Source organism: Phalacrocorax carbo, chromosome 3 (assembly GCF_963921805.1).
Source record: "Phalacrocorax carbo chromosome 3, bPhaCar2.1, whole genome shotgun sequence".
In the NCBI taxonomy this organism is placed as follows: domain Eukaryota; kingdom Metazoa; phylum Chordata; class Aves; order Suliformes; family Phalacrocoracidae; genus Phalacrocorax; species Phalacrocorax carbo.
In genome coordinates this window covers 69,739,755-69,765,155 of record NC_087515.1, presented here as the reverse complement: position 1 = coordinate 69,765,155, position 25,401 = coordinate 69,739,755, and the positions used below count along the sequence as shown (strand labels likewise).

General features: G+C 39.8%; 1 protein-coding gene across 1 annotated transcript in view; it reads right to left on the bottom strand.

Annotated features, from left to right (window-relative positions):
• THEMIS (thymocyte selection associated) overlaps positions 1 to 25,401 on the bottom strand; it is a 75,042-nt gene that overhangs the window by 5,431 nt on the left and 44,210 nt on the right. The window contains exon 5 of the mRNA XM_064448624.1: positions 4,139 to 4,292. Within this exon, the coding sequence (XP_064304694.1) occupies positions 4,139 to 4,292 (154 nt within the window). The remainder of the gene's footprint in view (positions 1 to 4,138; positions 4,293 to 25,401) is intronic.

Below are 25,401 nucleotides of genomic sequence, written 5' to 3'. Positions count from 1 at the left end.
GTCTCTGTAACTGGTTTTTTGAGAGCACAGATTCAACATCCTTATTAGGAATTTGAAACAGGTTGGTGCTTTGGTGGGTGGCTTAACATTCACCAGTAGAAGTTTAAAGATTAGTCAGTAAATGGTGCATTTCCTCCCACTCAAAACCCACAGGAGTGTGTCTTTGTTATTAGTCTTGACATGTTTTCTAATCCATTATCTTGTGAATTAGCAGAGCAGAGTATACTCTCTGGAACAGGCAAGGTTGCTGCACGCAACAGTGGACTCATGGGGATCCCTTGGCTGGCCAGGAAGAACTGCTATATCATCTAATCCAATCTCCTGCATAATTCTGCAGTTATCTTTGAATTAAGCCCAATCATTCTGGGCTATACTAACACACATCTTTCAGAAAAACCTTTAGCTTTGATTTGGGTATATTAGTGTAAAATCCATCGCTGCTTTTTAATCTAGGTTAAATCTGCTTAGCTCAAACTCACACTATACTCAAATTTAGACAAAGTTTGTACAGGGATATACTCCAAGGTAATTAAACAAGAAGCAATTTCCTGGCCTTGCAAAAGAAGAAACAATATGATACTACCACTTGATTTTGTGTGTGTGTACTAAACAGAGGTACTAAGAGTTTGTTTGAAAACCCTCGTTAACAAAGGCTATTCTTTATCTGACCTTCTGTGAGTAATCTAAGCTAATACAGTATATAGGGTGAACTTAAAATTAACTAAATGCAGCTTCCATGAGGAATGAGACAGGAGATATATGATCATTGAGCTTTGAAATCAGAAACACTGCTAAAAACTGGGCCAGCTGGGAAGAGCTAGTGCTGTAAATCTTTGCGGGACCAGAGGCAAGCAAGCCTTCAGCAGCCCTAACACAATTTTTTCTCTAATACTCTTGGCTGTACACTAGGGCTACTTGCAAAGCACAGGTCTCTAGCCATAAACTCAGGGAATTAGGTAGGAAAAAATGAACCTGACTGATACCTCAAGTTTTAAAGAAATACATGTACTGGAAGCAGGAAGAAATCAATCAGTAATCTACTGTTACGATTCATGTGTGGGTCATCATCAGCAGATAAGAAAATTCTGCTTTCACAGAAGGGATACCACAACAAAGGTTGGGATTTTGTTGGAATGAAGGCCAAAGGAAATAGAGCACGAACAGCTAAGAGAAGATATTTTAAAAATTGAAAAAGTCCCTGGAAAAAACCTTTTTTCCTCAATTACAGTATTTCAGAATTGAAAACAAATTAAGAATTGGCTAAGAAAAATAGACTTGTGCTAGAATGTGAAAAACAGTAAATAGAAAATCAAGTGCTCTTGGAGATTCTGAAAAAAGTTTATCAAGGACATCTAACTAAGGCTTAATGGGATGGAAAAAAGATGAATGCTACTGGCCCAGAACGAATAGAGAGAAGGCAGGCAGACTTCAGTCAGGGCAGATGAGACAGACCGCAACATTGCCTTGTTTCACTGCAGAGCTGAAACATGTTCAGTAGAAGGTCCAATTCAAGAACATTTGCAAAAGGCCCAAGTCTGTTTTCTAGTATCCAAAACCACAAACTGCATGAGCCAACAAGACTGAGTAACATGAAGAAGGCAGAAACTTTGCTTGGCTAACAGAGGCAGCCCTCTGCCTAGGAACAGGTGAAGAGCCTGCTGAGAGCTTCTAGGTCAGAATTAGCAGACAAACCAACATGGGCAATATTGTTGTGGGTGTCTGCTACAGATGGTGTCATTCATTAATGAGCTGGACGATGGGACAATGAACCCTCAATAAATCTGCAGATGATACAAAACTGGGAGGAGGGCTGAGATGGTTGTGCTGCTATTCAGAGGGACCTGGACAGGCTGGAGGACTGGACAGAGTGGAATCTCATGAAGTTCAGTGAAGGAAAAGGCAAGGTCCTATACCTGGGGAAGAATAGCTCCATGCACCAGTACAGGATGGGGCTGGAAAGCAGCTTTACAGATAAAAGTTTGGAGGTCCTGGTAGACAAGCTGACCATGAGTCAGCAATGTGCACTTGTGCGAAAGAAGTCCAACAACCTCCTGGGCTGCATTAAGAAAGGCAGTGCCAGCAGAGATCCTTAGCCCTGTGCTCAACACTGGTGAGGGCACACCTGGCGTTCTGGGTCCAGGCCTGGTCTCCCCAGTACAACAGGGACATGGACATTCTGGATTGAGTCCAGCAAGGGGCCATGAAGATGATTAAGGGACTGGAGCATCTGAAATAGAAGGGGAGGCTGAGAGGGCTGGGACTGTTCAGCATAGTGAAGAGAAGGCTCAGGGAGGATCGTATCATGGGTATAAATGCCTGATGGGAAGATGTGAAGGTGATGGAGCCAGACTCTTCTCAGTGGTACCCAGTGGCAAAAGAAACACAAGCAGTAACAAATACTCTCACAATAGGAAGATGGTTCCAATACAAAGAATGGAAATACTTGACCACCTCCCAGTCCTGTTATTGAGCTGAAGCCTTAGTTACAGTGACTCCAAACTTCTTTTCTCAGCCAAGGGACCTTAGTTTAGAGACTACTGCAGGGTTTCTCTAAGAGGCACAGGAGGTGGCTGTACGACACTGCTTCTCACTGCACAATCTGAGTAGCTGCATTGAGAAAAATCTTTGAAAAATCTTGACTGTAAAACCATTATGTGACTTTAGCCTGTGTGGCTTTCCCTGTTTGTGAGGAGACAAAACCCATCAAGTAAAGCACCTACATGAGCACTGACTTCTGTGCTTGTGAATAAGCCAGGCCTCAGCATAAACTTTAAGCTTGGCTTACTTCAGTAAGGATTCTTTGGTCATGTTTTCTTCAAGTGTGTCTCCCTGGCTGCCCATGCCTGCCTCACCCGCCAGAGGCTAAGCCATACAAGAGATCCAACTGATCCCTGTAGCATGGAGAATGGTTTTCAAAGTCAAGCCCCAGTGATTTGCAAGTAGTTCCAATGGCACAAAAGAGTACAACATTAATCCATCTTGATGTTCATCTTTTTCTGGGGTTTAAACAGAGGGTACCATCTATTGTAGCTGCCAATATGGAAGCTTCACCATTTACCCCTATAAAATCTAATGAAATCATTAAGTGGTGACAAAACGGAGCCTGCAGGGAGATTTTTCAAAGCCACAAAATAACAAATTTGGGATTATCTTTCAAAGCAGCCAGATACCAAAATATCTTTCAAAAACCAGTCCCCAAACAATCAACTCCCCCAGCAATAAAGGTTAGTGAATATTCAACACACCACAGCAATTCTTCACTATAGCAACTGTTTATGTTGCATTTGGAAGTTTCAATATGCATAGTTTCAAATAGGCAGTCCTTTTTAGGAGTCTCACACAATGAATGACAAGACAGTAAAGAGAAACTTTATGGGAAGTTCTTAAATTGATATCAATTATGTGTTAACAAATGCTGTGAGGATGAGTATATGTGCTTTAGTCCTCCAAATATTCCAGTGTTGTAATTACTGTGATGTGTTCATATTTCAGATATAACCTGTGACTGAGAGATTAATGAAATCAATTGAGTTTTTTATATTAACTGCAAAGTCTCTTGGATTTGTCCTCTTATCATCTAGCTTCCCAACTTCAATAGGTTTCCTTTCTGAGAAAGGAAAAACTTGACAGATAAGTAGAAAAACTAACCAGCTATCCAAAATGCCTGGGAAATCCAAGCAAATGGTGACTTTAAAAACAATTATTGGTCAAGCAATTTCCTTGTTATTATTTATTTCTTTAAAAATGTGAGTTGAAGACTTCTTCATATATTTAATGTAAATTGCTTGCTCGTCTTTAATACTTGTTAGAATCAGTGTTTTTTATAACATATGATGCATAAGCATGATCCTAAAGCAAAAGGAAAGCACATCTTTTCCACATGTCTGTTCCTAAAAACTACTGAATATTCATGCTGCAGAGTCAAACAGAGTTTAATACCATGCTGCTGTTGAGAGCTTGCATGAATTTGCCTTACGGCATATATGGAGGAAGAACAGAAATGTTCACTTTTCATCTCTTTTACTTAGCTGCAGATTCCAAGTGAAATCACACAAGATAATCCCGTATGTAAATTATTTATCGGGGCTGGGGTTAAGCTTTGTTATATTAATAACTCAAACCATAAAGCTTAACTGACCTTTAATCACACTGGTTTCCACTAATGTAGCTTTCCCAGTCATGTCCTTCTTATTCTCACGATGCACCAAATGATTTTGACAACTAACTTGTAATTCTGAAACATCGGCAGCTTGATTTGAGCACAATTTCTTGGTGGTGTCTACACAGAAATTCTGAAATTACATAGAAGAGCACATTGACTTTACATGTAAATTATTACACCAAACTGGATGCTTTCACAGATGTGACAAGTAAAAGTAACATTCTTTGGGTTAATTCTGTGAATTTTAACCACAAACCTTCTGTTTGTCAAATTAAGTCATCAATAATGTTTACCATAATGCCTGCTTTTGAGGCATGAGCATCACAAAATAACATGACCAGAAGGCACTCTAGGTGAAGAAATTGCCTTTAAAGCATATCCCCCATCTTTCATTTCTTGTTTTTTGTTTTGGATGTAAGGAATCATGCAAACACTAGGAGGGAGATTTATGTATCCCTTTTGGTTGATACAGGTTTCTTTCTGATTAACTGTTTTTATTGTATCGATCGTTCATTTAATGAGTCCTGTTACATATTACATCACAAATTCATATAAGGTCTGACATTTCAATTACATTTATCCAGTAACATTCATACCATAGTGAGTATAGTTAGATGATAGAAACAGGCAATTATGGAGTAATTAATTATAGTGTTATTACATTGCAGAAAGTAAGTTATACTGCTGCAATACTTGCACCCCTTGAAATTCAGGCTTGATCTATACATTTCAATAATTCTGGTTGTTGTTTGTTTGGTTTCTTTTTAATTCTGAGGTATTTATGTCACAAATACTTTCAGTCAAATACATATTTTTCATGTGTGTAAGTAAGAGTCAATTAAAAGTGTCAAGAAGTATATCTTCAGTGAACCTATACAGTAGCTTCAATGTATGTACAGTCCAAATGCAGTCATTACACCAGAGACTATATATTTTAAAATATAATTAGTATAGATTTTCCATTCAGAATCAAATGTACATTTTCCTCAGCAATGAAAAAGCCCATCCTATTCAGAGAGAGAAGGTTGTGTTGGTAAAACTGACAGTAGCTACCCAGTAACAGTGCCTGATCTTTTCAGAATCAAACCACAGTTTGTGAAAACACAACACAAGCCTACATTTTATGACAATCTGCCCCTTTTGAAAAAAGATATCAGCTAGCAACAAGAAAGTAACTGGTAATTGAAACAGAAAATTTGAGAGAGTCTATTAAGAAGAACAGAAAAGGATGAAATCTGTAAAATGTACGGATGATTTTCCTCAGTGGGTGGGTCACAGTATGATATAAGTGGAAAACCCTCATTTTTCAGTTAGAGGAATCTACAGCAGTTTTCTCCATTTTTTTAAATAAACACTGCAAGCTCAATCTGCAGGGGTTGACTGAGTTACGGTATTCAATGCAAGTTTGTGCAGTACGGGCAGTACAATGCTGGCTAGTGCCCTCCTCGATTACAAAAGTGCCTCTGAGGTCAAGCAAAGCTTTAAGCAGTGACATAATACACAAAAACCTCTGGGATTTGTACAAAAAGAAATACAGCTGAGAAATATTTTGCAAAGCGGACAGAAATGTCAGAAGAAGTTCTTCACAGCAGAGAATTAAAATAGCCCAATGGAAAAGACACCAGTCAAACTAGGACGATGCTTGGCTGCTGTATTGTGGAATAGCATCACTGAGGTTACAGGACCTTTGTCTTTCTTTTATCAACAGTGCATGGCCTTTCTTTGACCTGCAGTTCTTTTCTTGATCATCTGCACCTAAACATGCCTATATGCACCAGTATACATTCCCAGTCTGGCCCAGCAATATGAACGCACACTTTGCAGGTAGTTATTGAGCAATGTCCATCTTCTGCTCACTTAGATAACAATTTTTCAAAGCTGTCACTAAACTTGTCCTATCCTCAGTATCAGTCATACCTGTTAATCACAAATGAAAGATCTTGGGAAGGGCAGGGAAACATTATTATTCATAGGCAGATTCTTCCTTTGTTCAAGTTATTTGGCATACTTAGCACACAGAAAATTTTCACTATAAAAAGTCAGCTTTCAAGTAACTAGGGAATCTTAATTTAAATAGTAGATATTATTAAAAAAAATTTAAAAATTGATTCTCTTATTTTCTAGTGAGTTCCTTAATTAATTTAATGATCCTAGCAATCAATATCAGGAATTAATATGTTCAGATTATTCATTTTGCGTTGCCTTAAGTAACTAAAAACAAACCTTGTTATCAAAGCAGAAAGATCATTAAGAAGAATGTAACTGAAGTTTGTGCTAATCTTATGAGTCACCACCAAAACCACACTCTGTGATACAACTGTTACCTGGGGCCCCCTGCAAACAAATTAAAATATGCAGAACACAAACATTTAAAAACAAACAGGATTACACAGACTGGACTGCCACTTCACTATATGCTGAAATCTGGTATAGCTTTAACATTCTTAACAGCACTATAGATAACAGTTACATTAGAGACCAACAAAGATAAGATGTTTTTTTAAACTATACAAGAGTGAAGTCTTATGGTTGTCTCTCAAATACTAGGCAGGTTCAACAGCACAGGGTTTCCGTCTACATGGAGTCATTGTTCCACTAATTTAAAGAAGTCTGGATATCAGCCATAGTTTTCAGTACTGTTACTGCCAGAAGAAACCCTAATTCAGTTAAAACCTCATGATCTGAATCACAGTCATTTGTTATAATAGCCTACTTGTGAGGAAACCCTGAATCTCAGCATTTGGAAAATCGAACTAACAGCTACAGGTGTGTGAACTAAGAATTTTACCTCAATCGCTAGGCATTGCCTATTACAGCTCTGGGTTTGCTCATTGTCCAGAAATAACTCAGAAGACAAAGCACAAAGCCATAAAGGGAAGGTAGTGTTAAGACTGTGCGGTCCCTTTCAGGAAATAGGAGGTGTTACATCAAACAGGATACAAAAAAGTGTGAGAGCTAAGGTGAGAACTAAAGGGCTGGAGCTGCATCGCTTTAGTAAGAACAGAAGTTTCCTCATTCTGCAGAAGTTGTAAGTGAGTGCAGAGTTTATCTAAGATGCACGAACTGAAAACACTGCAGCAGCAAACAGAGTTTCAGAGTGAACGGTTTGATTTAATTTCCCTTGATTACCTGACGAGCTTAAAGCACTGCATTGGTGTGCGTGAGCTCACTTTGACAAGTAAGTCTTCCCTCTCCTTGCCCATGCCAGCAGCAGTGAAATCTGACAGCAGTTCTTATTCTTACAAACGGCACTGCACAAATAGTAACACTCTGCCCATCTACACCCCAGTCGCACAAAACATGTTCAAAACCCAACAATTTTCCCTGCAATTTCACCATATGCTAGCATCCCCCTCTCACAGGTGCATTACCCACTGACTTAAAAAATTTGGGCTATTAACAGCCATCTCCCCATGAATATTTCTTTCATAGCTGTGTCTAATTCCTTTAAAACTTATTTACATTTCTGATATCGACATCATGTGGCAATGAGTTCCAGAGTTTACTTCTTCATTGCGTAAAATTTACTTTGGGTTGGTTTTCTTTTTACTGTCGTATCTCATAATTTCATGTTGCTGCTGAAATCCCTCTCTATGCATTTTCTCCCTGCATTCAGATTTTTACTCTTCTTTCCTGAGTCACCTATTCTTCAGGCTGAAGAGTTTCTAGTCTATTTAATCTCTCCTCTTGCAGGAGCCAAACTGTAATCCATAATGCGCCAGCTCCTGAAATTCCTGCTTCTTTTCAAGATTCAAGCCCAAAGGCCGTCCTTATACCACACATACTTCAGACAGCAGTATTTGGTCATAACTACTCAGTAAGCCAAGAAAATAGCACAGGAGTTCTCACAAAAAGGCTGTTAAATCTGTTTACAGGAAAAGAAAATAATACATGTGTTCATAATACACATTATTGTTTTGGTTGCTTTTCTTCTTTTTTCTTTTTAAAAGGAAAGAAAGCCTCAACAGCATCTAGAACATTCAGAGTAAAGAAGGATAAACAACATTTGTTTGAAGTACAGAAAAATGTGGGAGTAAATATGAAACCAACAGGTGTCATAGTCACTGAAAGTGCTGTGAGAGATGTAGTGGCATAAACCAATCTGACAAAACTATGCTTTTCCAGACAGAAAGTCAAGCTGTTATATGATTACAAATGACTCTAGTGAAGAGGAGAACTCATTTGATGGAGCAATCAGTGCTGGACATGGCACTACACCTTTGGAGTACATTTATTACGAGTCACCCATGCTAGTAGATACAGATCATAAACCTTTTACTGCAATCTTTAAAGACAGCTTGGAGTGGCACTCTTTGCTGCCTTCAAAAACTCAAGCCAAAGCTCTAAGATATATATCTTTTCTTTGGCATATACTGCACCGGTATATTTATCTATAAAATACTTAATTGCTGCATGTACCTTTTCACCAGAAAAAAAGCTATATATATATAGAATGAAAGTGTGATGAATGATATTGCAGTCCAAACACATTTCACTGTTTCCAGACAAAAAAGACGATTTATCCCCGCAAGCTACAAATGAAGATTCTGTAAGAGAGTCACACTGCACTGTGTTCATGGGGAAGCCCAAACCAGGATGAACGAAGCTTTAGCTTTTGATATTTTGGAGAATATTTTAAGGAAATTATGACAGAGGGGTAGAGAGACACATATCAGTCTAAGAGAGACAGGGTATTCATAGTTGCTGATTTATAGATAAGGCTTCATGAGTTTCAGAGCAACCTACAGAATGGCAACATACCTGTATTTTTTTGCTCCAACCTTCATTATACCTGCGTGACTTTCTGCAAGGACAGTTTGGAACTGCACTGAATCAGAGAAGAATCAGAGGTTTTGATTCCCATATTGTATCAATACAGAACCAGGGTAAGTGCTATCACAGTCAGAGCCTTAGACCATCCTGAAACACAGATCTGAATTATTTTCCAGTTTGCAAGTGTGTAAGCTGGAGTAACTACATTCTGGAGTATCTACATCGGTCAGGTTTACACCAATGTTAGTCAAAATAAAATTTCACCCACCATATGACTAGAGGTAGGAATGCGTACTACCACCTAACGGGTGGGAAACACAAATTCAAATAATGTGAATACACACACGGAAACTGCTGACACCTCTCAGGAAATTTGCATTATTATGGCAGACAGTTAGGCCTGATTTATTCCACTTGAAAGGAAACAATTACCTTTAGATTATTACTCATTTGTATCCCAAGGTAGCCTTCTTGCAATGATCTATTGGCAAGCCAACTTACGTTGCACATCAAGATAATTTTTGCAAGGGCACAGTGTACCCATAGTTCAGGGTACTGACAAGGGTCTATGATTTTGTAGTAAAGAATTTTAACAGTCTTCCCCATTGCACTGATTCCAGTACATGATATCAAGCCTTAATTTTCCACAGTCCATTGGAGTGTGGAAAAGGAGAAGAGCTAGTTAGAAGATGCTTCAGAAAGGCCGTGGGCAATAAAGAGGATCCTCATTTAGCCTCATTAACATACAGGACGGGAGCACTTTGGAGAATTATTATTTGCCTGCAGAACTCATAAGGTACTATAAACTAAAGATGAACTATTTTTGCCAAAGAAGAGGTCAAGGTTATATCATTTCAAAGACAGGAACAAAATTACATTAGTTTGTGAGTTCTCTGCCTAAAAGGGACATGAAACAGCTGATCAAATTAAGTTTTTTTGATCAGGGTTCAAGCTCTTAACAGGTTTCTCCCTCACAAGGTACTTTCTGTACATGCCTACAATATCACAATTAATTTGACTTTCATTCTTAGTAGCCTGGGTTTTCCCAAGGATTAAAAAGGGGGGGAGTTATGTAATAAAGTCATGACAGACTGTAGGCAGATGCCACTGTAGGCTCATTCTTAGGGTTTAAACAATGTATTTGAAGAGTGTTGGTTTCCTAGCAGTAGTGACAGAATTAGTTAATCTTTTTTCAGAGCTTGAATATTTGAATTTAAAATCAAAACAGAGCAAAAAATCATGTTCTAGCTATATCCCTTTCTACAAAAATAACAACAAACAACGTATCAAATCGAATGGTCTTAGAGAAATCCACGGCTCGCGGACCGTTCCGAGTTTTGCCCGACACGCAGTTTACCGGTGAGCTTGTACAGATATTCCCATGACATACTGGCTAAAAAAAAAAAAAAAAAAAAAAAAGAATAAACGGCGAAGGAAGAGACAGTTCTGCCAGGAGGGAGCTGTTGTGTTTTCGGGGGTCGGGGCTGGGGTGGTTCCGGTGAGCGGGGGGCCGGTGGCGGCGGAAGGCACCGCTAGATGGCTGTGTCCCCTGCCTTATCCCCCCGGCTCCGCCCAGCCTTCCCACAGAAAACTTGGTTGCGAGGGCTTGCCATTCGACAGTAAAACAACAGATTAAAAACTTAGCATGCAAACTCTCATCTGACAAAGATTTCTCCTTCTGGTCCACCCCTTTCACCCCATTTGAAACCACAAGCCCAAGAAATTCCCCAGTTGTGCCTGGGACTAGACAGAAAGAAAATATTCTTGATCAGATTTGATGATTTCTTGGGGCAGTGATATGTGGTGAAATGTTAAAATCTGATAATTAAACATGCTGACGTTTACTAATTTGGGGGGAGTAGCAAACGAGGGGGAAAAAGGGATCCTGCCAACAGGATGACCTTTAAAGAAGGGCTGCTGTATGTGCTTTACAAAGAAATTTCATGAGCACTTTACAGAGGTGATTAAATACTGCCACTCTTCACTGACAGTTCCCACAGTTCAGGTAAATATTCTACAGCTAATTGAGACAAAATAAATTGCATTATGTAATTAATAAAAACCATGTAAGAGTGTACTGTTATTACATTCAATTAAAATTCTTTGCTTACTCCAGAAATTCAGAACCCCAAGCGTTTTGTTCTTAATTCTATGACTTTCATGTACTCATTCACTGCTCTCGGTACTCATTTAATCATTTATTGTTGAATGAGATCTTTTTCTTTTCCAAAATGTGTCCCAGAACAGTACAGAGTACGTCTCAAGAGACTTAAAATGAAGCTTTGCTACCAAAGCGTCTTTTATGTCAATGGGTAACTAGAGCTGTCAGCCTCTTTTCCCAGACATTTTTCTCCTGTTCTGTGTATATAAGCAAAAAAGAACAGAAAATGATGCTGGGCACCCTTCAGTGGCCTGGGACAAAACAATGCTGGATTAGCCAGCACAAAATCACCAGTCTTACACCTTCAGCTATTAGTGTTACAAATCAAAAAGGGTATTTTAAAATCTTTTTTTAGCAATAGTTCACGTGCAAAATACAGAAGTGCGTAATGCCCTCTCAGCTCCATCTCTTCCCTCTCCTCTCCCTGCTAAATGCGTAAAGGGGGGAGTGCTTGTTCCCCAGAGCCTCAGATCAGAGAACAGGTTTTTCACCTTTTCTGTAATGTATATGATGTTAACTTTACATCTATTTTCACAGGTATGTCTTTATCTTAAGGCCTGTTTTTTTCTGAGTACTTAGTTTTAAACAGCACTTTCTTTATTCAACACACTGTGCAGTGAAAGGTAAGTATTATTTTCTGCATTTTACATGCTGGCAAACTGAAACGTGCTTTTTTCCACATAGCTTCAAAAAGTGGGTAGGAACCAGCAAGGTCCCCCGCAGCTGTCACCTTTCCATGCACCCTGACTCTTCACCCTGCCTTCGCTGCCAGCAGTGTTGCCTGTCCACCCTGCCCAGCGATTGCAGCCACGCTTGTGAGCACTCAGCTACAGAAATTAGGCCTCGGCTGTCTCAGACTGGGCAATGAAACGCAGTTAGTAGCCACCTGTGAAAATGCTGGTTTCCATGGCACTCACAGCGTGAGAAGGCAACCGTGAACTGAAGCGACAAGAGGACCCTGTTGTTTGATGCCTTAACCCCAAGGCAGGCTTTGCTCTTCTCCTGAGCTACTCACCTACTAAGCACTGAGTTCTTGGGAGAAAATAAAGTGTTCTAAAGGTATAAATTATTAAAATCTGCTTCTGTATTACAAATATATCCCACCTCAGCAAATGGAAGTGCTTGTTTGTTCAAAGACTATGAAATGTTGTATTTTGTGAAATCACCACTTAAGCAGAAGATGCGAATTCTTCTCATTTATCTTAATGGGACATTAACTGGAAATTTAATTACAAGGGAGAGCTAATTATCTGCAGGTTTGCCAAACTGCAGATGGAATCTACTCAGCAGAATGAAATCTGAATGCTGAAGCCGACACGAACATAAGTTCAGTTTAGCGTGGGGAAAATTTGAACTGAAACCAAATGAAAAGAAGAACGAAATTTCCTGTAACTCCTGACACAGAATCTCAAATGAGGCACCCCTCGCTGCGCCATTCCCCCAGCTGTCTCTCCCTCAGTCCTCAGATCTTCTCTCCCCCTAAAAAATGAAATAACAGCCACACTGATTCAGGGCAAAATGCAGCTCCCTCAGTTTCTTTGCCGTTGCCCTAAGCAGACACCATGGAAGAGTAAGGACAGAGCAAGGCAATATGCTACCTTCAAATACACTCTCAGCCTCTTACTATTTTCAGCTCAGGGAATTTCCTGTGTCTGATGTGGTTTGTCTATTAGTAACCCCCGAACAGTCTCTCTTCCAAATATTTGTCCAGTCTCCCCTTGAACTCCTGATCCACTTCCAGCCTTGTTCTGGCTCCCCTTGGTCTGAATGTATCCTGCCACATTTCCTTTAATTGTGGCCCTGCAGAGAGTGGGGAGGAGGAGGGATGGGGGTGAGGGCAAAATTTTTCAAATAAATTGTTTTCAAGTTCTTACTGCTGTTCTTACTCTTCCTAGCATGAGTCTGCAAGTCCAGCTGCAGAGCTCACACTGTGCTTCCTCTTACTGCATGACAGAAAAGGCTGTGCGTGGCAGACAGCAGCCTCAGGAAAGCAGCAGGACACGGTGTTGGTAGGAATTAGACACTTCAGACTGGATTCAGATCTCAGAAACCAGGTGTAAACCTGAAGTCACTCTCTGCAGTTAGGAAGCATTATTCTGGATTTGCTCAGTCATGGCTGAACTCAGCATCAGGCTTCCTGTTTTTCAAAATCATCTGGTTTCCAGGCCACAGTGGGGAATGTAACAGCAGGAGCGAAAGGAAAAATGGGTTATTTTATTAGTAAAATGCATTCCTATTCTAACAGATATTTCTGCAATGTCTGGATCCCTTCAAGAATTTTGCCTTCTCATACACGTACACATAAAAATGTACACAGCAGTATGAGGATATAAATTTTTCAGCTTGCCCATTATAAGCTGATCTGTTTTTGCAGAAACTATTCTGCCCCATTTTCCTCTTCCCTTTTTGTTCTTTATTCTCTGACATAATTTCGAAGCTCTGACAAAGAATTAACTTGCAGCTGTGCTAAAATGCACACAGGTGGTTAGCAAACCTGGCCAAGTCACAGCGGGGTTTGGTTTGTTGTCAATACTGAAAAATGTCCTGGGGAGGAGCTGGATTCTTCTTCATCAGAAAGGATGTTCGCATCCTGGAACTTCTGGAAGATTGGGAAGTGCCTACCCCCCAGAAAAGATTAACTTCTAATTACAAGTACTTATCAAAACTATTAAAAGGGGACTTTTCCATCTGTTGGCATTTTAGATTTCTAATTTCCTCAGTTCTGTGTGGGGAACAAAAAATAAGGGGAGGGAAGGCTTGCAAGGGCATTTGCTCCCCAGTATCAAAATTAAACTATGAAATCCAATGGGCACACTTGTGCCTCCCGATCCCCTCCCTAAACCACCCTCCCTCCTTGGCACTGGAGCTGGCTGGAGCTATGGGAGGTCTGAGAGCTCTCCTCAGGTTATCTCCATGGCAAAGGGCAGGCCCTGGTCACCAGTCCACTTCAGAGCCAGGCTGTAGATTCAAAACCTGAGCTGCCTCAATACCAAGCAGTGAGGATGAGAATTAAATGTCTTCATCTGTTCATATTTGTTTTCCAGCACTTTTGTTATATCCATTCCATTTCTAGGTTCTCTCCAGGGTATTGGGTTTGTAGGACAGACTTGGCACTCCAGAGGTCTCCAGAACTATGCCTGTGTGGAATTTATAAGGCCTTTTCAGCCCACTCAAAAAGAGACAGGTGAGAAGAGAGGATCTGTACAAATCCCCTCCAGTTATTCCTTGGATCGGTGTTAAAAACTGACTTGCAGAAAAACAACTGGAAAGTCATCCTAGTGAGCATCATGGAAACCAGTGATTGTGGTACTTCACTCATACACTAAGAAATGATGAATAACAGAATGAGGTTCATATTCAGTCATTTACATTGCATTGTGGAAGTCAAGGCCTGTAACCTACATGTTCATATTAGTGTATAATAGATTAGTTCATAGGACACAGATGGATGTGCCATACCAAAGGCTTCTTCCAACACAGCACCACTGTGCTTTGACTCCTATATCTTCTTCCTGGTGGTTATGTGGCAATTATGTGTTTTCTTCCCTTGCAGTGACTATGATGGTATCCTTGACACTCATTTCTGTTACTCCTAAAGGAACTATACTGGAGGCAGTAGTTACTCATATTCTGTTTATTTAGGGTACTATTAAAAAGATGAGCATAAAAGCGTACCCACCATCTGTACTGCAGAAGTATGGCTTAAGTTATAGCTAAAGTAAAATACAGGTAAACTAAAATCCTCCCAGTATTGCCTCTTAAAATTATACTGGCTTTCACACTGAAACTGGAGCTAAAACAGACGGGAAAGGATTAAGCACAATCTAAATCTAAAATTGTTTCATAACTACAAAACACATAAAACAATAGAAAAATTGTATGTGGGAGAGAAGAAAGAGGAAGTCAGTTAGGAAAAAGAAGTTTTTTCTTTTACACAATTCTTCAAAGTTACCTCAACCAGGAAATAAATCACATATTATTTTTGTGAATGTGAATGCTCTGGTGTAAATCAAACGCACACACTCAATTCCATGTTTGGAAATGAGCAGTTCAAAGGGAGTGAAAAATGGACCTCCAAACTGTTCACCACCACCTCCTCCTCCCCCCTCCACCCCTTGCAAATGCTACATATTTGTCTTGTATGATCAGTAAACAGCATGCCTAACAAGGAAATAACATGGAGTCTTGTCAGATACACCACACTCCCTCCCCCAGCTCATGGTGAAAAGTGAAGGCTGTGCTCGCTGCGAGGGACTGCCAACATGGAAACTCAGAGTGAACAAGGTCTCTTTGGCAGGTCTGTGATGACACAGGCCAGCACCTCAGGCGGACTGGCTAAAGTGGTGTGGTGTTTTGTGATTTTTTAACCTGTTACTCCAAGCCATTGTATTACTGTTCCTGGAGAGGATCAGGGACCTATGGTTTAAGCTCTTAGGGGAGCTATCGGAACCTGGGTGTGGGAGCTTCTGATCACGAAGGTTGGGCAGTGCCACCTTGGGCCTTCATGGCTACTGCTACTGCTGAACCTCAGTTCAAACTCCCTCTGCAGGAGTTTGGAGGGGATTAGTAACGGCACAATCCTTGGCAAGCAGGTAACAAACCCTCTGAGAAGTTTTGAGCGATAGCCAGTCTTCAGCCTGCATCACTTGATTTTTCAAGACTGCCTGGCTCAAGATAGCATGCCCAGTGGTGAGACATGAGAGGGTACCCCTGACCAGTCAGTTGAAACAGATTGGCTCCCACAGACCACTAGGGAAGTTAAGACAAACTTTAAGGTATAAGCAATTTTTCTTCATTGTTCTGATCTTTTGGCTGTATCATACAGGGCAGGCAAGTACTTCCAGTTGAGACGAAAGGCCTGGGTGAATCACTTAGTGAATGTAAGGTCTGTATTTGATGATTTTGTTAATGTTCTCACAGGACCCTTGGGAAATATCAGTCTTCAAGCTTACAGGAAGGACCAAAATAACTCTTTCATTCTCAGTCCATAGGGCAATCTCTTGCTTAAGTTCTCAGTGCATGGCATAATCACGATCCATCTTGTCTCCTGGTAAGCTCCCCTGGCACTGATGATGAAGCTGACAAAACTGTGTTCAAATCAGACAGATTTCAGCAGACTGGTTGCCACTGTCTGTGTTACATGCACAGCTATGTTCCCAGTCACCTGCTGAGTGGACAGTTTCTTTGCAGTCCACCTACCAGTGACAATGTTCTTACCACACTTATGGTACGTTGGATGTGAACAGTAAGTAAAATAAGCAAATTAAGTAAATATTGATTGTTTGCAAGTATAATTAAGGGAATCATGCTTTTACAGGAGCCAACACCTGTGGTTTATTTTGTTGGACACAGAACGGTCTGTGATAAAATCTTTTAAGGTATTGAAATATTTAGATAATTTTTAGTCCTTTGAGGCAGATTTTGTTCTCAGTCAGAGAGCATGTTTGACAAATAGGTCTCCTTTCACTGCTTGTGTCTTTCTGATATGGGACAATTTCTTCATTATAGAATGATATTTAAGCTATAAAAATGGTTGACTTGCTTGGGTTAAAAATAGAATTGGAATGTCGTTAATCTCACTGGAGGTTTTTTCTCACATCTGTTCATTGAGTGTGGTAGCTCAGAAGGAGAGCATGGAATTTCAGCCATAATAAGTATGCATTTGTCTTAAAAACAAATGTTACCCCAATAAAACCTCAGTTGTTAGTTCCGCCATTCTGCAGATGACACTAATGATTAGGCAGCCCTGAAAGTGGATGCTGTTTCTCCCCAGTTCACATTCATTTGTGCAGAAGATGCTCTAAATGATAAGTATCTGCATTTCCTAACCAAAATAATGAAGTAAGTAATTCCTATACTACATTTACAAAACCCAAGAAGACGTCCACATTGAGGCGTTTATTAGCACTGTTGCAGCTGGCCAATGCATTAAACAGCTGTTGTCATGGTTAGTCCTGCTGTGTCCCACATCTAGGCACCAACACAGCTGTTAACATTTGAGCTATCAGGGCAAACACATACTTCTGTAGAGGGCTTTGCCACAATGACCACAGATATACAACAGATAAAAGATTCTTTGAGCAAATAAATAATTGCTCAGATAAATAACACATCAGATTACTAGTGGAGCTTTCATGCCTCATGTTGCAGAGGAGCTTGCAAGCAGTGTCACAAGCTGGCCTCTCTTTTTTTCTCAGCTGAAATGACTGCCGATCTCCAATCTCCCCTAATTTCCTTCGTCTGGTTTGCAAAATGGTGACAGGCAGGAGAGGAGGGGCCTGAGCTCTTGGCTGAAGTGACAGGAGTTAGTCATTGCTGCCTCAGGAAACTGCCCAGCACAGCCAGCAAGAAACAGGGATCCTGGGGAAGAAAGACTCATGACAGCCAGCTGTGAGAAGACATTTCTCTCTCCAGAGCTGTTCTCTTCTGTGTCTTTCACCAAAAATGCAGACTGTAGAAGTAGAGTGCTGTAGAGGGGCACAGCATTGAGCAGATGCAAAAATATTCCAGCGCCATCAACACTAGACTGTCTCCTAGCCGTGCCTTCGGCCAGCTACCCTGAGCAGATCAGGACTGCTCTAGATCATGCAAAGAGGCATGTGGCAGAAGCAAAGTTGTCTGAGCTGAAACAAAATGGCAAACCTGACATGACGCTGGCCAAGTCGCAGAAAGATGAGGTGGCTGGTGCTTGTTTCAAACTGCTTGAAAAACAGCTCGCTGAGAGCTTAATGAAAGCAACACAAATTCTGAGAAGCATTTGGCTGTTTTTGGCTATTGTTGTCTTCTTGACTCAGTGAGAAACAGATTAATGCAAGAAAAATATCTAATCAGCTGGCGTAAATGAGTCTATTAAAATCGGTGTGCATCCTCATGTGAGTACAGCTATGCACATGTGTAAGTGTTTACAGGAGCAAAGCCTTAGAGGCTTTGACCCTGCCAACACGTTCACACATACTTAAGTTTACTATGGTGAACAATCCCATTTGGCAAATGGAAAATCTCACCGTGGTATTGTACAAGCCTAACAGTTGGCAGATCAGGACCTTGGACTCAATGTTTTCTACAGCAAAGCATATTTTTGGCACTAAGGAAATGATAGAATGTAGCCAAATAATCTATCAGATACACAAATCCTGCATGTCTTAAACTGAAAAGTGTTCAGGGAAGGAACTATGTTTTTCCACAGGTTAGGTCAGTGTTTAACATATTGTAGGTGCTACCAAAATTCAGATAATAAATAGAGAAAATAACTTGGATGATTTATTTATTTGCTTCTTTGTGGATTTATGAGAAGGCTAACAAGAATAAAAGAAGAATGTAGATCTTGTTATCATTAATTCTGTGGTTTAATAGTCTTTTATTTACTAAGGTGCAGAAATCTTCAAAACTAACAAATCCACCTATGTTTTCTGGGTGCCTGGTGACATTTGAAAGCTTATATGAATAATGCAGATCTCAGGTTAGCCTCATCCACCAACACTTATTTCAGCTTCTCGGATAACTAATAAGATCAACAGCAGGCAACACTGCGTGTGACAATGGCTCTTGGGAGAAAATTTTCTAATCTACCTGGAGTTGGACTAAAACCTCTCATTAACTTCACATGGATCATCAGAGAGCATCTGTGAGGCAGCAACAGTTTGTGGATGACACAAACCCGCTTGCCAGCAGAAGCTTTCCCTGCAGCACTACTCATTTCCTAAGTCATACAGTCCCAGTTTCTGCATTCTTGACAGAAAAAATGGAAACAAAATGCTGTGAATTAAAAAGCTGTGTCATAGGCAACCTGAGGATACCCCCGATGCCTCCTTCTGAGTGACAATTTATCAGGTCAGCAACTTCTGACTCCTCCTAACCCATTTAGCCACCTCTGTAACCAACACGTTAGCAACAGGGAAACATACCCCTCTGTGACAGTAACTGGCTCCCTTTTGAGGCCCCATTTTACACTGGCATAGCAAAAAGAGGCCTCAATGCAAGCAAGAGCTAGACCCAGGGAGGAGTAAGAAGCCACACTTGCAGTGTAGAGCTCTTTGAAGCCAGTGAGTTTCACCATGCTCTAGTTTTAGCAAAACTTTGCAGGAGGTGGTCTGTGTGGTTTTGTGACCCAAAAGTTTCATTTTAAGTTGGGGAGTAAGGTGAAAGAAGACATTTGGAAGGAAACTGGGTGAAAGATTTACACATATCTTTGAAAGCTTCAGAAAGTCTTCACTGAACTGCCTGTTTTCCAGTCCAAAGTAAGATTTCACTGGAATTTTCCAGTAAAATTTCTAGGACCTTGAATTTGATCCATCATATGTATGTTTGAGATGAAAAATAAAAGCAGAAAGAAAAGATCTTGTATTTTGAACCAGTTTATTTCAATATTTTTACTGGTCTACCAGTTTTGCAGATTAATTTAGTAAATGTTGCATAAATGTTTTCTATAAATTTTTTCTAATGTCTTAGAACTTAATATTAGTAAGAATGCAGTTATAAAGTTTCCTTCCGCCCCCCCCCCAAAAAAAATGGTTTGCAACATTCATTTAGTGAGAGGAAGAAAGCAGAGGCTATAAAATACTCTGCTGATAAAAGCAGTGTTACTGATAGAAATTTCTAGGTTTAAATAGTCCTCATCACATTCCTCTTACAAACTTAAGAATATTCTTTATAGCAATTTCATAATGTAGCTATCTAAAACTTCTATATTAAGCCCTGGATTCAAGCAGGTATTCATTTTTGTTACTTTACAGGTACAATAGGTACATTGCTCCTGGCAGATTGGCAAGATAGCACACAGGAATTATCTCATTTAAGTGTAGATCAATGCCATGACTGAAACTATAAAACTGTAGGCAAATTGTACAGTAACTGCAAGGTTATTATCAATCACTTTTAGCTCTGCACTGGCACAGGAGAGAGGACAGATACCGTAATAGGCTCTCTGCTGGGTACATTTCATTAGTATACTCTGTGTTCTTCCAAAGCCTTGCACATGTCTTGCTCCCGATGGCTACTTTTGTCTTGCTAGTGATAAAAGTAGGGAAATCAACCCAGGTTCAAGTAAATACATCAGGATCAGTGATCCTTTTCTTCTTCTAGACAAAAAGGTTTATTTAGTTATTTATTACTTGTTAGAAATGTATCGCTTAGGCATATAATAAAATCAACTAGTATCTTTCTGCTTTTGCTTGGTAGTTATTAGGTCACAGCCCTAAGTGAAAGACAAAGTAAACCCAAAGGTCCATGGTGGATTTCTAGCACAGTCAGGTGTTACTGAGCATGGTAACATTACAGAGGCGAAAATTCAAGAAGCTGGTCAAGCCCAATACTGTTCCTCAACAACTGATCAGATTTTAACAGCTAAAGCATAGAGGCAGGAATGGAGTCACACACTGTGTCACTGCTGCTCATCATCAATGGCTGCAAAGTCATTTAAATATTTAAAGCAGTAGTACAGGAGACTAAACTTTACCCTTTGTTAAAATAACCTTTTTCGTCCATCTCAAATATTTTCTTTTAAAATTACCCTTTCAAAAATAATTATTTCATTCCTGACCAAAATCCTGCACTTCAGGTAGTCCTCTGACTTCAGCTTTCTCATGGTGATTGTGGATTTTAATGTTCTGGGACAGGGAAACAGTTGTAACACACATTGTCACAAAAGGGTCTCTTGAGGACTTTATACCAGAGAAGAACTGAGTACAGTAGTCACTTGTTCCAGTATTTCTTGTTACCTGTCTATATTTTATCTTTCCACGATAAAGAAAGGAAGAAGAAGGGCTTCCAGCCCCTTCAGGAAAGAGCTGTCTGGTGATGTTCTCCAACTACTCAGTATCGTTTTGCAAAAATAATGCCTAATATTATTTCACAAGGCTATTCTAATGCAGACCTTCTCGCTAAGCTTTGATGTAGATGCATAAGGACACATTAAACCCTTGTGACGTGCATCCTTCTAAGGACAGCGTTAATTCAACCTGAACAACAAACTGTTGACTTAAAAAACACCATGGTTGTTGTGAACGCCATTTGTAGGCTGATGGTTTGACAGACTTTGTATCTGGGATCTCAGTTCAGGGCAAAACAGGTCTGCTAGCCAAGAAACCTAGCCACTAACCTGCTGAGTAACTGCAGGCAAGTAATCTGCTGCCTGTTCCCTCTGCCATGCGTTCTCCGTCTATTTAGAGCATAAGGATGTCTGCTGGGACTGCCGCTGACTACATGTTTCTGCAGGGCTCAGAGACCCCAAGACACTTCCTCCACATGGGCCTGTAGGTGATAAAATGACTGCAAATATCCATACAAGGGATCTTTGCCACCACACCATTTCCTGGTGGAATTCCGTTTCATCCAAATATCCCACTCTTATTTTCCAGTGACTGGCCAAGGCAAGTCCCCAGGTGTGAGAATCCCTCCAACTGCCAAGAAACTGAAGCTACAGTCAGCTGCAATAGTATGAAATACCTCCCCAGGATCCTTACAGCTAGCAGTAGTCTTTTGTTCTCATCTCTTTTCATATTGTCCTTGTACAGTCCTCTGGTATAGCCAATATTAACATGAAAAGTGTGAAAAAAACAAACCAAGCTTGCATTAGTTCCTTTGTCTTGACAAAGCAGATGCATGCACACAAAAATATTTCTATATTTATAAAATAGACATATTTTGAATACAGAATGCTGGAAACCACCTAAATGAAGCAGAGGCCTGAAGTCAGAAAACTTCTACTATATTATGGTTAAGGGGACAAAGATGAGTTAATTCAAATACAGTCTGTCAATAAGGAAAACTGTTTTAATCTCTGTACATACTATTGAAAGAATCCTGTCTCCAGCAACTGACTTGTCTATCATCAAAAAACAGCATCCTGGCAAAAGTGTGTTTATCTGAACCCCAATATATTAAAACCTCTGAGAAGCCATAAAAACTGATTCCTCAAGACAGAGTTGCCTTTTGTGAGGATTCACCCTGTATTCTGGTCACCACGACAATAATTACCAACTGGCTCATGGTGTTATCTAAGGCACCATGGGGACCTGACTTACACAAAATAGAAAGCAGAAGGCAGTACATTGTATTCCACTGGGCTGAAGGCAGGTAAGCATTGATGAATATCGACATTAAATGCCAGGCACAGCATCAAATAATAGTAAGCAATAGGATTGGTTCATGGCTTCCCCCACTGCCCAAAATGTGTTTGCAGGCCACATAAAGTTTCCATTTCTGTTACATCAACTATAATGCCAACCTTAACCTTGATACAGTTTTTTTTGCGCAGGTTTTTTTTTTTTTCCAGATGGCAAACTCTTTCAGCAAGGATCACTTCTTCTTCACTGTTTGCAAACAAGACAGCCCTCTCTCATGTTTGGCAGCATTTACATATGTACATGGCTGTCCTGCTGGCTCCAAATTAATTTTGTCAGAAGGAAAAGCTAATGTACAAGAATGGCAGCATCAGAGCTGGACTAAGGCTACACGGAAGCATGCCTCAGGTACCACTAAGGCAAATACTCCAGCAATTAATGATGAGGAGAAAACTGACTGCCGAAAACAGAACACAGCCTTTACAAAATTACTAACATGAGACCTGAAAAGTAGAAGCACATCAGCTGTTTTAATTACATGGTTCCTCTGAAATGAAGTGCCCTCTTAATGGTTACAAGTCCGGTGTGCAGGTGAGACTATTGTCGAATCCATCACTATTCAGTCAAAAACCCTAGGGTGAAATTCTGTGCTGTGCAACAAAAATCTTACAGCTGAGAAAGAGGGAGATTTGATGGCTTAAAACAGTCTCCTTATCATCCAACTTTTAGCTGCCCCAGGAGCTATAGCTGACATCGACCACTTTTATGTCCTACTACTTCATTTTTCTACCAAGGCCCTTCAGAACAGGGGTAACATTGCAATGAAGTACATGAGCTACCATCCAAGGATGTATTTATTTCAGTGAGATGTAGTGAAGAAAGCATGCTTAGCAGAGAAGAGACAGGAGATAAGAGAGAGAACAAAATTAGGGAAGTGAAGAGGAGCTGTTCAAATTAACTCATTGCATCTGTCTTAAGTCATACAAAAAGATATAATTTCACCCAAGAGCAAGCCTTCCGAATGGCAATTTATTTTCTAGAAATAATTTAATGACACGCCACTACTTGACTGCCTGGTACTTTACATACAAATAAAAGTGGCAAGTCCTTGCACTTCAGTGTTGTCATCTAAATTAGACTTTTGAGACCAAGTCCTCTGTGGGTATAAATTAGCATAGCTCCACTAATGCTAGAGGAATTTTATATGCACCAGAAGGGTAAATGGTACGGGGAAAAGATGCTTTTTGATTGTAAAACACCAACTCAGTCCTGATTGTTTTTATTTAAATTATTAATCCTCTGGGCATCTCAAGTGCCTCAATGACTGTACAAAATTTGTAGGTCTGGAGAATCTATATATAGATTCATAAAGCAATAGGAATGGGCCTTTCACCTCTCAAGAAGAGAAAACACAGGCATGAGCCATGCAGAACAAAGGAAGTCTATAACCAAGGCTTCTAGGCTGCTTATGTAGAACTCCTGCAATTTTGGCTTTAAAGGCCACAAATGCCAGCAGGGAAAATGGTCATAAAAATTAGTTATGCTCATATTTAAAGCAAAAGAAATCCCTAAAAAATCCTTGGCTATTAATTACTGCCAGAGCCAGTGTATTCTCTGAGCTTTCAGGTCCCTTGGTAGAGAACCTAAGCCTTTCTAAAGAGAAGTAACAAGCAGTAGAGTAGGCATGAGCATGGTCTTCACGCCACTGGTATGTGCTGTTAGTATCCACACATGGGATGTAATCCTCTGCCTGAATATGTATCAGTCACAAAGGAGTGGTAAAAAATTATTTTCTGCTGTAATGGAATTTAAAGGCTTCCCTCAAAAAAAAAAAAAAAAGAAAATTAAAGTGGTAGAAATTACACCCAGAAGGAATCATGCCTCTAAACTCTTAGAAGAGAATTTGAGATATTATCCATCAAGATCACTGGATGCAATGACATGGCTGCATTCAGCACTGCCTCGGAGCCAAAGCATTTGTACTTTATTGCAACCAGTTATGATCCCTTCAAAGAGAGGGCCTATAACTGAGCTATTCATATTTCAGTGATACATCGATGGTCCTTCAAAGGTGATACAATATTGCTGGTTTGGGTTTTTTTTTTTTCCTTCTCAGGTGATACTAGGTAATGGTACTTTTACCTGCTGGTGTGCATCAAGACAGTTCAGTTGTGAAATGTTCCTTGGGAATTTTGGGAATCCAACAACTATGCCCCTGTTTTCTCACCACTAATTCCATTTATTTCAAAATACTGCTGATGCTTTCTCTCTTCACAAAGAATATATCCAAATGGGCCCACAAAAAGCAAATAAAAAAAGTAAGATGTGATGTTAAAAATATACATTTAATTATTTAAAGATAAAAAATTTGCAGTAGTACGAGCCTAGGTAGTGTTCTGAACAGAGGCATTAACAAGTACTTCATCCTCTGAACTTCTACCAAGTACTCTTCTCTAGGAACTTTTGACTCATCAGTCATGTTCTGTTAATTGAATGACGGTGATGTTTTCCCAGACTGATCAATTTATTAAATGTGGATTTTATATCACCCCATTTATTGTAAAGTGTAGAGCACAGGCTAAGTGGCTAAAAAACTTTTTTACAGATGAATATTACATTTATTTTTAAGACAAGCAGAAGTGAATCAAGTTCCAACGTGACAAAGCGTGATTTTTCTGAGTTTGGTTTCTTTCTCCACGAAAGTGTTGTTTGAAACAGTAGAGATGGCATCTTTCCTTAACTGAAAAAGCTTTTAGATGTAATGCAATGATAGGTGGACAAAAATGCTGTTAGTGGTTGTATATCAGTAGATAAACCTCTCAGATTGGAAATAAAAAAGTCTTGCCCAAGGTTTCTTCAGTCTGTAAGCTGTGATCATTCCAGGTAAATTAATAGAAAAATCTAACTTACTAGGCATTAGGCAAGGGTTCCCAATATGGTGTGGTGTTTTGTAAATCATAATTCTCTATAAACACAATCTATTCATATACATCTTCCAGATGAAAAAGAAATGTTAGTGAAAGAAAAATCAGAAAGTAACACAGAAGAGAAAAAAATTTTCTTTATCGCACCTATTAATGAAAATATGGGCCCTGTACAATTTGTAGCTGAGGACACATTTATTAAATACTGAAGAAAAAAAGAATTTCAGTACAAAATTATTCTGTGGATGATTTCTTTTATCTGTCATAGAAAATTATTTAGAACATAAGTGACATACAGTGAGGTGCTTGTGTAATAAGCAT